Source organism: Tasmannia lanceolata, unplaced genomic scaffold (genome assembly GCF_043159265.1).
Source record: "Tasmannia lanceolata isolate RefF3 unplaced genomic scaffold, GAP_Taslan_0.1 ptg000011l, whole genome shotgun sequence".
In the NCBI taxonomy this organism is placed as follows: Eukaryota; Viridiplantae; Streptophyta; class Magnoliopsida; order Canellales; family Winteraceae; genus Tasmannia; species Tasmannia lanceolata.
In genome coordinates this window covers 24436306-24453512 of record NW_027518688.1, presented here as the reverse complement: position 1 = coordinate 24453512, position 17207 = coordinate 24436306, and the positions used below count along the sequence as shown (strand labels likewise).

General features: G+C 41.0%; 1 protein-coding gene across 2 annotated transcripts; it reads right to left on the bottom strand.

Moving 5' to 3' along the window:
• Positions 1 to 408: 408 nt before the first annotated feature.
• Positions 409 to 17207, bottom strand: LOC143886747 (uncharacterized). 2 transcript variants are annotated; one of them, XM_077390855.1, is made up of 4 exons: positions 16942 to 17202; positions 12755 to 12860; positions 1048 to 1196; positions 409 to 935 (listed from the first exon to the last, which is right to left on the bottom strand). In XM_077390855.1, exons 1-4 carry the CDS (start codon positions 17080 to 17082, stop codon positions 840 to 842), a joined length of 492 nt encoding a protein of 163 aa, XP_077246970.1. In that variant the 5' UTR covers positions 17083 to 17202; the 3' UTR covers positions 409 to 839. The 2 variants fall into 2 exon arrangements, with proteins under 2 accessions (XP_077246970.1, XP_077246969.1); XM_077390854.1 differs by lacking the exons at positions 409 to 935; positions 1048 to 1196 and adding exons at positions 5490 to 5908; positions 6004 to 6208 and having other exon boundaries at positions 16942 to 17207.

The following is a 17207-nucleotide window of genomic DNA, read 5'->3' as shown; positions in this document are numbered from 1 at the left end:
AATAAAGGCAGGCTTTGGGAGAGGAGTGTTTTTCGAGAGATGGGGAAGGAGATGCATAGCAGGGATAGGGGAAGACGAGTATTTCTTATGTCCCACCCGGTGGTAGGGGGTGTCCGCATCCTAAAAAAGGGGTTGGGGGGAATGATTTATCAGCTCCCCATTCAAATTTAGAGTTCTGTGTTGGGACCATAAGTCCCATGCGTACAGCAGTATAATCGCCGGGTTTCTTCTTGAAATGGAAAGGGCCCAAAATTGTTCAGACCGATCGAAATGGTAAGATTGTCGCAGTTTAGTATCACAGAATGTTAGAATTTTTTACTGAGCATTTAAAAGTAGAAAGGTAAATAGATTCATGCAAGATTTAGAGCCCATCAATCATGAGACTTAATTCATAATGAACCCCATCAATACCCCACAAAACATAATTAATTAATCCCCTACTTAGTGCCACCATTTCAGTAAGTTTCTGCAACAGTTTAGTATATGCAACAACTTGCATGTGAAAATCCAAAGTAGAGTAAATTATCAGGGGAATACAGGAGAGCCTCAATGCAATATGTTGCATCTAAACTAAAACATGTATGCATGGAAATACAGTGAATCCATGCACAACCAATCTACAAAACTTTGAGGTCTAAATCATAGCATTAAATCCCTAACACGAGACTTGGAAGTAAAGAATCTAACCCAGAAAAATCTTTCTTTAACACCAGAAGTCAAAGGCCACTGATTTTAAAGATCTGACCTGAAGAACAAAACACCTGAAAGGCATGCCTTAAATCTCTAAATTACAAGAGAACAGGCCTTTGATGAATGGCAGAGAGAAACTTGAGTAGAAATCAATCCTGCTTGCCTCGAGAAAGCCTAGCTCGGTGCCTGAGTTCTGCTCTTTTCCATCTAATGATGAGATGGCACAATGAAATAAGGGTGTTTACCTGCAAAAAGGAAAATCGGGCTAATGGAGCGACAAATTTGCAATGGAGAAACAAAATAGAGCGATTCACTAGTTAGTTGCCCATGATTTTGTTTGAAACAGAAATTACTTACCAGGATTATGATTGCAATGACAAGGAGAGGACCTGACCAGACCGTTGACAGGAAAATGCCATGAGGATCAAAATAATTCTGCCCTGCAAAGCTTTTCCAGTTCTTCCCAAGAAAACTATTGATATTCTGAGCAAGATATACGCAAGTCACTGCACATCATCGAACAGGAGTTAAACAGATATTAGAATTCCGAGGCTTACTGCAGTTCAATATATTTATGGATGAATCCTGATAAAAGGTTGCCAAATATGATTACTGGATGTATCCTGATAAAAGATTGCCAAATATGGTTACTGGATGTATCCTGATAAAAGATTGCCAAATATGGTTACTGGATGTATCCTGATAAAAGATTGCCAAATAAGGTTACTTGAACTGCATGACCATTCTGAACACTTCATAGCTTACACTTTATACTACTGACAAGATCAAGATTTAATGCATTGCCCACAGAGTTTACAGATAAGCATGTCCTAAAGTTGTAACTGATGTTATTATGTACAATGTTTGTTATGGGCATATGAAAACAAGTGTCTTCACATGCATTTCATTCGAGCTGCATGCAAAAGAGCCTCAAGGCACAGACCCCTCAACCCAACAATAATATGTGAGATGTCGGAGTGAAGCAGACTCATGAGTTGGAAGTGTTCCTCGGCTGAATAGTTGCTCTAATAGAGATACAAACTCATGGCCCACACGTGTTGCTTGGCAGATCTCTGTGATGCTTATTTGAAATGTTCTTTACCGGAGCCAAGAAGCTTAGGGTGTATTATTTAACCAATCTCTGGAGTTTTTTTTTTTATTGAAAAAAAAAAACAAAAAAATTGATTTCTTTTCAGCAATTATGTTGACTCATTCTCAAACGAACTAATTCTTAGCTAGCTCATTTTGGATCGAATTTTTGTCACTTAAAGAAATAAAAAGAGACAATTTGCTGGGGGTCTCTCTCACACTTTCTCAAAATGACGGTCCTCCAGCAACGAGTCCCTCCAATCAATGTTCCATCGCAACTCCCTCAAGCAACCATCTCTTAGCAAAAGCCATAACACACACACACACACACACACACACACACACACACACACACACACACACACACACACACACTCCAGTTGCATTTGTGTTTGTAATTTTTGGTGATCTGCATTGGTCAACATTCTTTGAAAGGTAAAGAAACTGGTTAGGGTTCTTGATCGCGGTTAGCATTTCTATGGATTGGCTTTTCCTTTCAGTTTCTGAACTGGTTAGGGTTCTTGATCGCGGTTAGCATTTCTATGGATTGGCTTTTCCTTTCAGTTTCTGTGGTTATCGTTTCTGTGATTATTGCAGCAAGGAATGTGGATCACTTGATCTCATTCTAACTACTACTCCCGGGAAGCCGAATAAGTTGGACGAATTGATAGCTGATTTGGTGGCTATTCGGGAAAAAGTTCAATCTAATATCAAACTAGTTATAAAAAGTACAAAGAGAATGTTTATCGACACCATCACCATCAGGACGTTACTTTTGAAGTGGGGATGAAGTGTGAGAGTATCAAGGAAAGGTATCCTACTAGTGAATCTCACAAGTTGAAACCTAAAGAAGATTGGTCCTTGCAAAATCCTAGGGAAAATCAATGATAAAGCTTATAAAGTGATGTTGCCTCCGAATTTGGGCATTAGTAACACTGTCAATATAAAGCATCTTTCTCCATAATATGAGGAGCATGAAGATGAGAACTGAAGGGAGAATTCTTTTAAAGAGGGGGTGAATGATGCAGTAAAACATCCTAAAATGACGATAAAGTTGATCGATATATGTAGAGGATGGAATGACCAACACTCACAAAGGTCTATGAACGAAAAGGTAACAAGACTGCTGCTAGAACCAGGACTAGATTCAGATGACGTGTAATGCATGCTGATTGAGTTCAAGTTGCCATTTTGTAAGGTTTTTTAGTTACCTACTTTGTTAGTTCTCTTATTTGACAGTTAGTGTCTTAAAAGTCCATTGTATTTGTGACTCTGATAGTTAGAAAGTCGTAGAAGTCCATGCTAAGGTCCAGTTAGAAAGTACATGCTGTTTTGGACTCTAATAAATTAGAAGTCTAGGATGTTTTGACTCTCAACCACTTGTGGAGGCATGTATATGCTTGTTAAAAGATTCAAGGGATAGTTATTGTTGAGAGAGAATAGAGATGAGAGAAAAGAGAGTTGGGAAAATCTCCCCCTCACTTATGTATTTATATTAAATAGGATAAGTACAAAAATAACAACTATGCCCTTAGGCAATACACTATATCCAACACTCCTCCTCAAGCCCAGCTTGTTACAAATATCATTTAACTTTGACTTAGGTAATGACTTGGTAAAAATATCTGCAAACTGGTCCACAGATCGAGAGAAGGAAACATGTATTTCGCCCCTCTGGATTCTCTGGCGAATAAATGGCAATCAACCTCTATATGTTTGGTTCTCTCATGAAATACGGAATTGGTAGCTATGTGAATCGCAGCTTTATTATCACAGTAGAGCTGAGCTGGAGAAGTAGCAGAGAAACCAATCTCTGACATGAGAGACCGTAACCAAAGAAGCTCCCTACTAGTATGAGACATAGCTCGGTATTCTGCCTCGGCACTAGACTTTGAAATTATCTCTTGTTTCTTACTTTTCAACGGTACCAGATTGCCGCCAACAAAGGTGCAATAACCCGTGGTTGATCTTCTATCTGCTGGAGATCCTGCTCAATCTGCATCACTAAATCCTTCCACTCTGACATGCCTATTTTTTCTTGAATAGCAAACCTTTCTCTGGTGCACATTTCAAATAGCGAAGAATCTGAACTACCGTTGCCCAGTGAGAAGTACGAGGGGCACTCATAAACTGGCTAACTACGCCAACTGCATAAGAGATATCTGGGCGAGTAACAGTGAGATAAATAAGTTTCCCAACCAGACGACGGTACCTGCTAGGGTCATCCATCAAGTCTCCCTCTTCTGCAATCAACTTGGTGTTTGGATCCAGAGGAACACCAGCAGGCTTTGCCCCCACAAATCCAGTCTCCTCTAACAAATCAAGCACATATTTCCGCTGAGAAAGAGAAAAATTGCTGCCAGAATAAGCTACCTCAATCCCTAGAAAATACCGTAGGCGACCAAGGTCTTTAGTGGAGAATTCTGCCTGTAAGAAGGTCTTCAATTTCTGTATACCAACCGTATCACTGCCTGTAATAATAATATCATTTACATAGACCATAAGGAGAACATGTCCTGCATCAGTGTGACAACTAAAGACAGAATGATCAACTGCACATTGCCGCATGCCAAATCGCATGACAGCATCACTAAAGTGCCCAAACCATGCTCTAGCAGACTGCTTGAGCCCATACAAGGACTTGCGTAGCCTGCAAACTGAAGATGACATCTCCCCTTGAGCAACATACCCTGGAGGTTGCTCCATGTAAACCTCCTTAAGCAAGTCACCATGAAGGAAGGCATTCTTGACATCAAGCTGATAGAGGGGCCAGCCTTGATTGACAGCAAAGGAAATGAAGACACGGACAAAGGGAATCTTGGCAACTGGGAAGAAGGTCTCCATGTAATCAACGCTGAAGGTCTGGGTGTAACATTTGGGTACAATGCGAGCCTTTAGCCTCTCAACAATACCGTATGGTAAGTGTTTGATGGTGAACACCCATCTACAGCCAACGATATGAGCCCCAGAAGGAAGAGGGACTAAATCTCAGGTGTGATTGGAAGGAAGGGCATCCATCTCAGACTCCATAGCAGCGCGCCAGCCCGAATGAGCAAGAGCTGGGTAAAGAGACAGAAGATAAGGAGGAGACAAAGCTACGAAACAGAGAAGTCAGATGGTCATAGGAAACCACAGAAGAAATAGGATGAACAATTGTAAGAGAGCGGGTATGAGATGCAATAGGAGAATCAACTAACTTATCAGAAGTTGGTAAAAGAGGTACCTAAGAAGAGGAGATCGGGATCTCCGGCTGCGAGGACGGCAACCCAGGCGGCAGGGCAGTAGCAACATCTCTCTGGCGACGCTGATAGATTTGTGTGACTGGAGGAGGAGGAGGAGGAGGAGGAGGAATAGAAGGTGGAGGAGTAGGTGGAGTAGAAGAGACCAGATCAGGGAGGACAGGGAGGGAAAGAGGAACTGGAGAATCAGAGAGGCCATCCCGGACAGTAGGAGGCTGAAAGAAAGGGGTGGACTCAAAGAAGGTGACATCGACCGAGATAAATAAGCGTATCAGCCATAGTTGTAAATTCCGTTTCGGTCGCCATTTCGTTTTGGCCACCGAAACGGAATTTCGGTGGGATTTCGATGCATTTCGGTCGAAACTTTTCGTTCACACAAAAAATATATTAAAAAATATGAGAAAATCCAAAAAAAATATAAAATCAATAGAAAAGATGAAAAACTAATAAATAGTCCAAAATATGTGTCCCAAAAGGCATATTCATTACTTAAACACATAAAATCTTGCACAAGTCCAACTGATAGTCTGATACATAGAAAAACATAAAAAAAAAATATACATGAAAGTGAAACATAGACAATAGCTAGTAGCAACAACTCTCAGTCATCATAACCCGGATGATCATACTCAATGTCTTCTTCGTCGTCGTCGCCGCCGCCGTCATCACCACCTGGACCACCAGTAGGGACATCTTCTTCAAGAGGCATGAGAAAGTCGTCGTCGTCGTCCCCGGCCCCAACCACAGCAGTAGGTGCTTCAAGATTTTCCCACCCAATGTCTTCCGGCGTGAATATGACATCTTCTTCTTCTGCAACCCAATCCATCATGACATCCAGATGGTCTATGCTCAAAGGGTCACTAGTGGTAGATGATTTCCTCAACAAGTCCCTGAAAAGGAAAACATTAAGTTTAATGTCAAAGGTTAAACTTAAAAGCTTAAAGTGATGAGGTGAGAGTTGAAAACATTATATTATGTTGTATACCTTTCTCGAAACTTAAGATTGTAATGGACAAACACCAAGTCATCTAATCTCTGGTGCTCCAACCTATTTCTCTTTGCAGAGTGAATGTGTTCGAAGGTGCTCCAATTCCTTTCACACTCAGTCGCACTGCAGGTCTGACTGAGGATTCTAATCACAAAGGTCTGTAATTCTTCCACGTCACCTCCGAATTGATTCCACCATGCAACTGTAAAGTAACAAATAGTAAAGCATTATTTGTTGAGAAACTGAAAGTTAAAATGAATTATACTTAATTAAACAAACAACTCAAATATACATGGTCCCAACTTCGTTCGGTTGCGGATTGCAAGCTTCATTCCAAACATACCCTTAGCCTCTCGATAATCCTCAATCTTATTGGTGATGAGGTCTTGTGTAGCTTCATCAGGTACCAGTCGAGTGATGCATGCCAACAAGCCTCTGGTTACTTCATTGTGCCTAGAGAAGGTAGGAGTGAAAAGGAGAGCAGGGTTTAGAAAATATCCTGCTGCATGAGGGGACTGTGGAGTAGCCTATCCCATCTTTGGTCGATGATCCTCCAGATTGGATTGTAATCTGATTTTCTCTTCAACCTCTCCTTGATGTTCTCTTTGGCCTTATCCATGGCCTCATATAGGTAACCCATCGCCGGTTTGTTCTGCCGATCTATCAAACGCAGCACTCTCACTAAAGGCTCGCTAATGTTTAGAATGTACTTGCATTGGTCCCAAAAAGATTTATCCAACACAGTACTAACTACCCCTTCACTCAGTGGGTGTTGGACAAACCTACTAGTACTATACTCATCAGACATAAACATCTGCTGAAGTGCTTTCCGATTCAACACTAGACTTTGTATACTAATGAAATTTGTAGCAAATCTGGTTGCAGCAGGGCGGCACAACTCCTTCCCACCTGTGAACTTCTTCCTCATCAAATTCAAGAGGCTTCCATGGTTGTAGATGAACTTTGTAATCGTCCGAGCCCTCTCAATTGTGGTTACTATGTGAGGAAATACAGTCGGTTTGCACAGATGCTCCAAGATGAGATCTAAGCAATGAGCTGCGCACGGAGTCCATAAGAATGTACCAAACGCGGCTTCTAGTCTTTTCTCAGCAGCTTTGTAACTTGGCTCACTGTCAGTTACAAATTGCACCACATATTCCGGATTCACCTCTCCGACAATCTTTGCAAAGATATTGTATAATTCATCGGCATTCTTCACTATGCCAGATGCATCAACGGATTTGAAGAATATGACTCCTTTAGGGCAGTACACCAAAAAGTTGATTAGGGAACGTTGTTTGGTGTCTGTCCATCCATCTGCCATAATGCTACAGCCAGTGTATCTCCATGACATCTTAATCTCCTCCAAGTAGTTGTTTACCTCATCCACTGTATTCTTCAAAATGGGACCCCTTAAGCATGATAAGTAGGTGCCTTATAACCCGAACCCACGGCATTCACAGCATCAAACATAGGTTGCCAGCAAGGTGAATTGGCAACGTTGAAAGGGAGATTGGCATCGTAGCAAAGCATGCCAACCGCCATGTCTGCTCTATTCATTGTTTCTTTAGTAGCCAAAGCACTTTTAATGCTTGGCTGGGCTCCAGGGGTTGTTCGTGCTGCAAAGAAATTCCTGATCCCTCCTGTGATTCCCTTCTTCTTCCTTTTTGTACCACTCGGTTCTACAAGAACTTCCTTACCTCTTCGTTGAGGAAATTGTGTGCCAATGTCTTCTTCATTCTGCTCTTCTTCTTCATTTGGTGTGCCATAAAAACCTCCAACCTCGGCTCTGGATAGGCTCATCCTAGCCCTTTCTTTTCTCTTTGCATCTAAAAGTTGCTTCATTCGATATTTTACATCTTCAGTCACTTTTTTGCATGATGCTACTTCACCAAGAACAGCCGCTAAATGTTCTTTCAAGCGGGTTATACCTCCACCCGATATGACTTTGCCACAGAATATGCAAGTTACTTTATTTTTTTGACCCGGAACCAATGTACCGTAAGCCCATGCCGGGTCATCCGATCTAGCGGGTGCCGAACCAATAGAGGATGCTCCTGCAGAAAGTCCCGAGCCCGACCCACTCATTCTGAAATGAAGTAGAAGAAGGGGAAAATTGAATTAGAAGAAAGAAAATTGAAACAAATTACAAAAAAATGAAGTAGAAGGGGACAAATGAAGTAAGAAATAAAAGAAATGAAATGGAAAGAAATAAAGAGAACCTTGAGGCTGAACTTGAGTTGAAGAGAAGAAGAAAAAATTAGCCTTCAGTCACTTGAAATAAGCCTTTGGAAATAGTTCTTGACTTCTTGTAGTGGTAAGTTGAATGTATGCCTTCCCTTTGCTCCAAAATAGACTTGGATTGAGTTGAAGAAGAGGGTAGACTTGCAGGAAATTTAGTAGAATAGATAATGTAAGTGAAAGTAAAGAAAGAATGAGAGAAAGAAAGAGAATCACTTATGTGAAGGTGGAGGATAAGAAGATAGGGAAAAGGCTATTTATAGAGTTTTTAATTGATTGTGCATTTAAAAATGACTAAAATACCCTTCCCAACAGCTATAAACGGTCACATTTTGAGGTTAAAATGGTCAAAAACCAAAAAGAGCCGTTCCAGGGGCATTGACGTAAATTCTGCAAAATCCAGTCAAACTAGCCGTTATTTTGAATTTCGGACGAAATTCAAAATTTCGTCCATTTCGTCCGAAATCCGGAATTTCGGTCAATTTCGAACGAAATGACCGAAATTGACCGAAATTTCAGACGAAACGAAACTTTGCAGATTTCGTTTCGTTTTCGGAACGAAAACAAAATGTTTCGTCCATTTCGGACGAAATGAAATGAAATTTGTAACTATGGTCTCAGCCGAGGACTGTAGCATCTATAGCCTTTTCGGGTACGGGAGTAGCCCAGAAAGACACAGCACTCAGCCCGAGGGTCCAACTTATCCAGACCAGGAGATAAGTTGTGTACAAAATAGACACAACCAAAGACCCGGGGGGAAAGAGGAAAGGTATCACTCATAGGATGAAGTATCGAGTACGGGGAGGAGTCATCAAGTACAAAAGATGGAAGACGATTTGCGAGGAAGCAAGAGTGAGAACGACATCGCTCCAATAAGACTTAGGGACATGCATCTGAAAGAGGAGGGAGCGCGTGATGTCAAGTAAGTAACGGAGTTTCCGCTCTGCAACACCATGTTGCTGGGATGTGTGTGCACATGATGATTGATGAATAATGCCGTGGGACGAGATAAATGTGCTAAACTCATTAGAAAGATACTCACATGCATTATCAGGGCATAAATATTTAAGAGTGCACTGATATTGTGTAGTAATCTCAACATAAAAAGTATGAAATGCATTAAAAACATGAGAACGATCTTTTAATAACAACAACCAAGTAACACGAGAGAAATCATCCACAAATATGATAAAATATCTATAGCCAAACTGAGACATAGTCAGCGAGGGACCCCATACATCTAAATGTACTAAATCAAAAGGATGTGATACTCGACTAAGGACCCTAGAGAGAAAAGACACACGATGGTGTTTCCCAAGTTGACAAGACTCGCAATCAAAAGGTTGAATATTGGAAGAAACAGTAGATGTCTGGCGTAGCTTCTGGAGAAGGGGGTGACCGAGACGACACTGCCACAGGTACGAATCGACAGAACTGTGTAAGGCAACATGAGGCAAGTTGCTGTCGAGATGATAGAGGCCATCCACCTCACGGCCTGAGCCAATCGTCCTCCCAGTCGTGAGATCCTGAAACGAGATCCTGAAAAACACAGTGAGAAGGAAAGAATGAGACAGAGCAGTGTAGATTCTTAGTAATTTGACTAACAGAAATTAAATTGAAAGGAGATTTGGGGACACAAAGAACAGAGGATAATGTAAAGCCAGAATGTGGAGATAAAGTACCGATACCTGTGATGGGTGTAGAGGTCCCATCAGCTAAAGTAACAGAATGAGTCGTAGGAGAAAATGGAGAAAAAGAACTAAGGGAAGAGGCATTACCAGTCAGATGGTTCGATGCCCCTGAATCAATAATCCAGGAATATGAGCTAGTAAGGAGAGAGGCAGGTGAACTACTTGGCTGAGCATAACCGGCAGTAGATGGGCGGCTGCTGAGACGGAGACGCTGCAACTCATCGTAATCGGCCCTGGAAATAGTCATAGTGTCACTTTGTGGGGCGATGGGGGCGCTGCCAAGAATGGACGGTGCTGGCGAAGCATCAATAGGATCTCCAGCAGTAAGGTGGGCTGACAGAGATGGACGAAGCTCTGGGTGTAGTGTGTAACAAGTATCTATATAATGTCCCTCTCGGTGGCAGTAAGTACAGTAAGAACGGGGTCGGCCACCAGTACCGCGGCCGCGACCACCATCGCGACCGCCACCAAAGTCACAGCCGCCGCCACTACGATCGACACGGCCGCCGCCACGGCCAAAACGGAACCTGCCATCATAAGCTGCAAGGGCGGAACCGTCGGCAGGAACAACAATAGAAGAAGCACTGGGTAAGCACTGCTGAGTACGTGAATAAATCTCGCTGATAGATGGAAGTGAACCGGAGCCAAGAAGTTGCTGACGAAAGAGTAAAAACTCTGGCCCCAAAGACTCGAGAAAGTGAACAGCACGGAACTGGTCACACTGTCGAGTAAGGACAGCCAGATCAGTGGTCATGGGCATATAGGTGTCGAGCTGCTGGCAGAGTGAGATAAACCGGCTGTAGTGATCGGAGAGAGAGGCATCACCGCGCTGAAGACGTATTAGAGTACGTGGATGAGAGACGTGTGAGGTTATCAACCCATAATAAATGAGCGGCATGATCCCAGATAGCCTTAGAGGTACGCAAGGTCATCAGTGGTCTATACACCTAGGGGGTCATACTCTGCCACAGAAGGCTGCAAATGAGGGCATCATCCTGCCGCCAATGGTCATAGGTAGGATCCGAGGGAGAAGGGGGATCCTACTCAATAAGGGATACCTTACCTCGAGCGAGGAGGTAAGTCTCAACAGCGAGACTCCAACTCAAGTAGTTGGAGCCATCAAGATGCTCCGAGGTCATCTGAGGAAAAGAATGGTCCACAGACGGAGAGTATGAGGAAGGAGTATAACTCGAAGAAGAGGCCGGCGCCGTAGTGGAGCGAGTGTCAGCACGAGAAGGGCCAATCTGAGGAGGATCAGAAACATCAGGGGAATCCATGGCAATAGATAGAAGAACGACAAGAGGTATGAGAAGCTCTCAATGATACCGGCAAACCAAAAGAAGTACAGCGAAGATAGAGGAGGATAAAGGTAAAGGAAGTCAGATCGATGATCCAGAGAAAAGAGCGCGGCCCCGAGACAGGGACAAGGGATGGGGGCGAGATATATGAGTCATAGGGAAACAAGAAGATATAAGGACTATAGTCGGAGCCGCGAAGAGGTAGAGAACAATTTCAAAGGATTTTAGATCATTGGGAAGAGAATGAAACTAGGGTTGCTTGGTTTTGTTGTTCGAAGAGGGTAAAAGAGAGGAGGAATAGAGGAAGACAAGAAATAGGGTGGGGTTTTTTCTTCTTCTTTTTGTGCACTGTGGGGGGCTGATGGAAAATACAGAGGGGAAGGGAGGTACAGTAGCGGGGGTACTGTAGCGGTTTTAGAATTAGGGTTAGGGTTAGGGTTAGGTTAGAGAGAGGGAGAAGGGCTAAGTTAGGGTTAGGGTTAGGGTTAGGGTTGATGGAGAAGATGGAGGGTGAAAGTTTCCCTAGGGATTAGAAACCCTAGGGCTCTGATACCATGTTGAGAGAGAACAGAGAGAAGAGAAAAGTGAGTTGGGAAAATCTTCCCATCACTTATGTATTTATATTAAATAGGATAAATACAAAAATGACAACTATGCCCTTAGGCAATAGTTGTGACATTTTTTTTAACAAGAAATTTCCTCTTTTGTTCAACTGGTGAGCAGCCAGTTTAGATCAATTTTGCAAGTTTTACCTTTTCTCCCCTAAACTTGAAGGTAAGCTGCTGTTTTTCTTTTGAAAAATACTACTCATCGCACCCCAACCTTCATCAATCTCTTTCCTAAATAAGCACACCATTATTTGGTGAAAAAAATGGCAAACGACAGAACCATTTGTAGTTATTTGAGAATTGGGCCCCATGTGAAAATATGTTTTTCTCAATGTTAGAGTATGGTAGTCTAGTCTTTTCTCATATATTGTAACCCTATATATATATAGGGGAGTGATAAATCGACTCCCAAATGTGATAAATCGACTCCCCATGTCTCTTTCTCTCTCCTCTGGGTTAGAGAGAGAAAGAGGAGAGAGATAGACACATGGGGAGTCGATTTATCACTGCCCTATATATATATATATATATATATAGGGAAATGATATCAACACTCCAATGTTTTGATATCACGCTCTACTAGCTTGTCTTTGAGTATTTAAAAGGCTGTCAACAGGTTATTACAGTTCCCAAAAAGCTCTCACAGGCCCATTAAATACTAAAAGACAAGCAAGGAGAGCGTGAATATCAAAACATTGAAGTGCTGATATCATATCCCTATATATATATAAAAGACTTAATGTGCTCACAGATTCTCCCTCTCCCTCTCCCTCCCTCTCTCTCACTCACTTTTTCAGTCAGTAACCCCTGGTAGTAATACTTGTATCTTTATAGTATTAATTGATAGTTTTTACTTGCTCGAACAAACTCATATACTGGCATCCAAGGAAATGGAAATTCAGAACCGTACATGCCATGAGGAATAAGCACATCTGGAAGTTGACATTCCTCCTTGAAATAATGACTGTTAGCAACACAACGACATGAAATGATACTAAGCAGATCAACCAAGGTTCCTGTAAAAGCAACAAAAAAAGAAGCGAGAAAATCAATTAGGGATAGTATCATATCATAAACAGGTTTTACTATCTAAGAATGGCCTATATAACTCATTGAAACGATTCATGAATAAATGATACACATGAATTCATGAATGGCCTATAAACAGGTATTATAGCTCATGTTCTATGTTTCTCTCTTAGTATCATAGCTATGTTTCTCTCTTAGTCTCCCACAAGTTTGCCCTAATTACAAATTTTAAATAGATATGAGATAAAGTGGCGAGCAAGAAATATTGATCAAGAGAACAATTTAATGAGAGCATATTGATCGAGATTACAATTTAATGAGAGCATTCTCCATTGCATCCCACACCTCATTCTGATTGAGATAGTTAAAACTCTATCCAAGAAACTACAATTTAGATTCAGAGTTCCGTTTAAGTACCATGCCCAGTGCAAAAGTCAAATTGTTATCACTCATAGCAAGTTTGGACCAAAAGACTGAAATCAATGTAAAAATTGTATTAAATCTACACTTAATGGGAATCAATGTCAAAATTGCCTTAAATCTAAACAAGGGAATCTTTTCCACCCGTGCCATGTCAATCACATCATGAGTGCCATCCAAAGCGAGGAAAAAAAAAAGAGCAGAAGTATGGATTTGTTTTTGCATGTTTTTCTTATATATTATTTTATTTAGTTTTGATGTTTGCACACGGGAAGTTGTGTCCACTTTGGGGACAGTGTACACTTCCCAACCCCACCCCGTCCATCCCTCCCCTCGTGTTATTGCACCAAGTGCCACATGGACCACTGATAGCATTCCTTATAGATTGCTGATGTAGGTGTTGAACCCAACCCACACGTCAGACATCCTTTGTCATGTCTGATACTCTGATTGCCCTTTTCTGGAATATTTGGATGTTAACACATTGCACATGCATCACATGCTGAATGTGATGATTTGATTTTTCATTTCCCACAGATTTAAAAAAAGGATGTAATGGTTGCTATGATAGGCACGATGGAAAAGGTAGAATACAACTGAGCGTTGTGCCAAAAGTAATATTGGACTGGCTAACACAAAAATAGTAAAAAAATTAACGGCTTTTGAATTTGGTTTGAGTTACACAAAGCTGATATGCATATTAGTTTCCTACTGCTTCATGAGTGAGAGAACATATTGGTGATTAAAGTTATCACATATAATATGCTGAACAACACAGGTGGCAAGGCTATCAGACAACATGTCTAGCAACATATTGGCTACCAAAAACAGATAAAGAAAACAATGTCGCCTGGAAAAAGTAAGAAGACACATGTATCAATGAAGAGTTAGCATTGCCAAGGAATTCCATGTAGTACAGAACTTCTCCAAGAATTTCTATGTAGTACAGAGCTTCTACACCCTGCTATCACATAGACCACATGCTATCTTAGCTAACAAACTATTCAAAAGCAAACTCTAACTTGTGATCTATGTTTTCTTATGAAATGCAAAATTCCAGTTCATATGCTAATGAAGATAATGCAAAGAAACTTCAAGATATCTTAATAAGAACCCCACTTTTAAAAGAACATAACTTTAGCCACCCAATCCAATCTCTTTAAGATGAGAGAATGTGGGATGGGGTATCATTACCAATATATATACCGCCGGCTTAAAATACAATGGGCCCACATTGTTTTGGTGATCCAAAGAATTCATTTGATTGGCCCTCACATAGATAGGGTGTCCACCAAAAATCAGCTCCATAGGATCATCCCAACCCTACGATTTGTGGAGGCAAAAATGAACGTGTAAAAACCTTCACAAATTTGTCCATTTTTGCCTCCACAGTTTGAAGGGTTGGGATGATCCTATGGAGCTGATTTTTGGTGGACACCCTATCTATGTGAGGGCCAATCAAATGAATGGTTTGGATCACCAAAACAATGTGGGCCCATTGTATTTTAAGCCTGCGGTGTAGCTAAGTTAGCTACACCGGCGGTGTAGCCTCACTTTCCTCATATATATATATATATATATATATATATATATATATATATATATATATAGAGGAAAATGATTGTGAGCTTGAAGCTCATATAGCTTATATGAGCTTGAGGACCCAACACATGTGGGCCCACATTGTTAAGATGATCCAAAGCATTCATTTGAAAGACCCTTACATAGATAGGGTGTGTACAAAAAATCAGCTCCATAGGATCATCCTAACCCATCCAAAAGTGGAGGGCAAAATGGACAGACACCGTTTGCCACAAATCTGCCCATTTTTGCCCTCCGCTTTTGGAGGGGTTAGGATGATCCAATGGAGCTGATTTTTGGTACACACCCTATCTATGATGGGGCCTTGCAAATGAATGGTTTAGATCACCACAAAAAATGTGAGACCCATGTGTTTGGGCCCTCAAGCTCATATAAGCTATATGAGCTTCAAGCTCACAATCATTTTCCTCATATATATATATAGACACACACACACACACACACACACACAGAGAGAAGCATCACTCCCTGGAAATCTAAGCAAGGCTTGGATTTCATATGAAGCGGACAAAGGTGATGCATCACCAGACATGAAATGATTAACCAAGAGACAACCATCGTAGTCTCCTGAGATGTCAATCCTAAATTGGCAATCAAACAAGGAGTTTTGCAGACATGGCACCCAAATGCCAAGCAAAACCCCTAAGCCATCCAGGCATTGTTCAACCAAACACACCCTAAGTGAGTGTGTGCGCGCGGGCTTATTCTAGCATTTCTCGAAGTTTCATCTTTAAATTCTATCATTTCCATATGTTTCCATGTTTTTCCAGGATTTCCACTGAAATTTGCAATGGAAACCGAAGTGTTTCCATTTTTGTGGCGACTGAAACCAAAGCCCAAGGGGTTTTGCTTGCATGGCCCCTAAATGGCAAGCAAAACCCCTAAGCCATCTATGCTTTTGCGCAACCAAACACGCCCTAAGTGTGTATTTGTTCTTATTCTAGCATTTCTCGAAGTTTCATCTTTAAATTATATCAATTGCATATGTTTCCTTGATTTTACAAGATTTCCACTGAAATTTCCAGCCGAAACCAAAATGTTTCTGTTTTTATGGCGACCGAAATTGAAACTGAAATTTAAAACTTAGGTCATAACTTGGGAGAGTCAAAGGAGTTTTGATTGACATAGTAGGGGCAAAACGGAGAGTTGGAAAAGAACTTGGCCAGGGTAAAAGGGAGTTGACTCAGGTGAGTCGACGATTAGTGTGGGGAGTTTTCAAACAATGGTTTCTAGGTGACTTAACTGCATTGTTCCTCTCATACTAATAAATTGGCACCTCCCACAACACTCAATTGACCTTATCTCATAATTTTTAATAGATTGATAGATTAAGAATAGAGGTAGAAACCCACTTGCATTGACTTTTAAGAGGTGGTAGGAGCAAGCTGGCCCTACTTACATCGCTAATTCACCATCAAATCTTTATCAGAGTTTGATAAACTAATACTCAAATTTCATAATTGGTGTTCAACACTGGATCATTGTAACACATTCACCTAATTAAAATCCACATAATTCCATTTTCTTTCCATAGAACGACGAATATCAATGAGTAGTATTAAGCAAATCTTTTCCCTTTATTTGTTGGAAAAATAAGAATAAGATAAATGATTTCAATCTCTCATCTGGACCATACACCATCACCAATGATTTCTCTGGAAGCAGAAAGTTACAAGATCAATCACTACAATATTCAATAGGCTAGTGATAATGGCACTACCATGCTTTAATAATTGCACTAACTTACCCTGTCCTTTATTATTTAGCCAGCTGTCAATGGTTATTACAATTCCCAAAAGCTCTCAAAAACCAATTTAAAAAAAAAGAAAAAGACAAGCTGAGTTAGTGCAATTATCCAAAAATGGAAATTCCAATATCAGTAGCCCTATTCAATATTCAAGAAAATTTTATAAATAACTTCATTCAATGCTCAGTCGAGCTCAACACTCCATGAACAAAATCGAACTCTGATTTCTATAAGAAAGAAAAGAATGGAATCTGAAAACCTAGAAACAGAGAAGGAAGAAACTAATTAAGGAAACGAACCTTCCAATCAATGGCGTGGAAGAATCCCATGAAATTCTCATAAGCAGGTTGAATCCCGCTTCGAAATTCGGCGGTCAATTTCTCAAGGAGATCTGTCATTTGATCCATGTGATCGTTTATTGCAGATCTCAGCTCCTCCATGACGGAATTTCTATTGAGGAAAGTGAGACACACAAAAAATTTCAAAACCCTAAAAACTGGACGTTAGAAAATTGAAACAGAGAAAAATAGCCAAAAAAACCCCAACATTGTAAGACTCATATAGG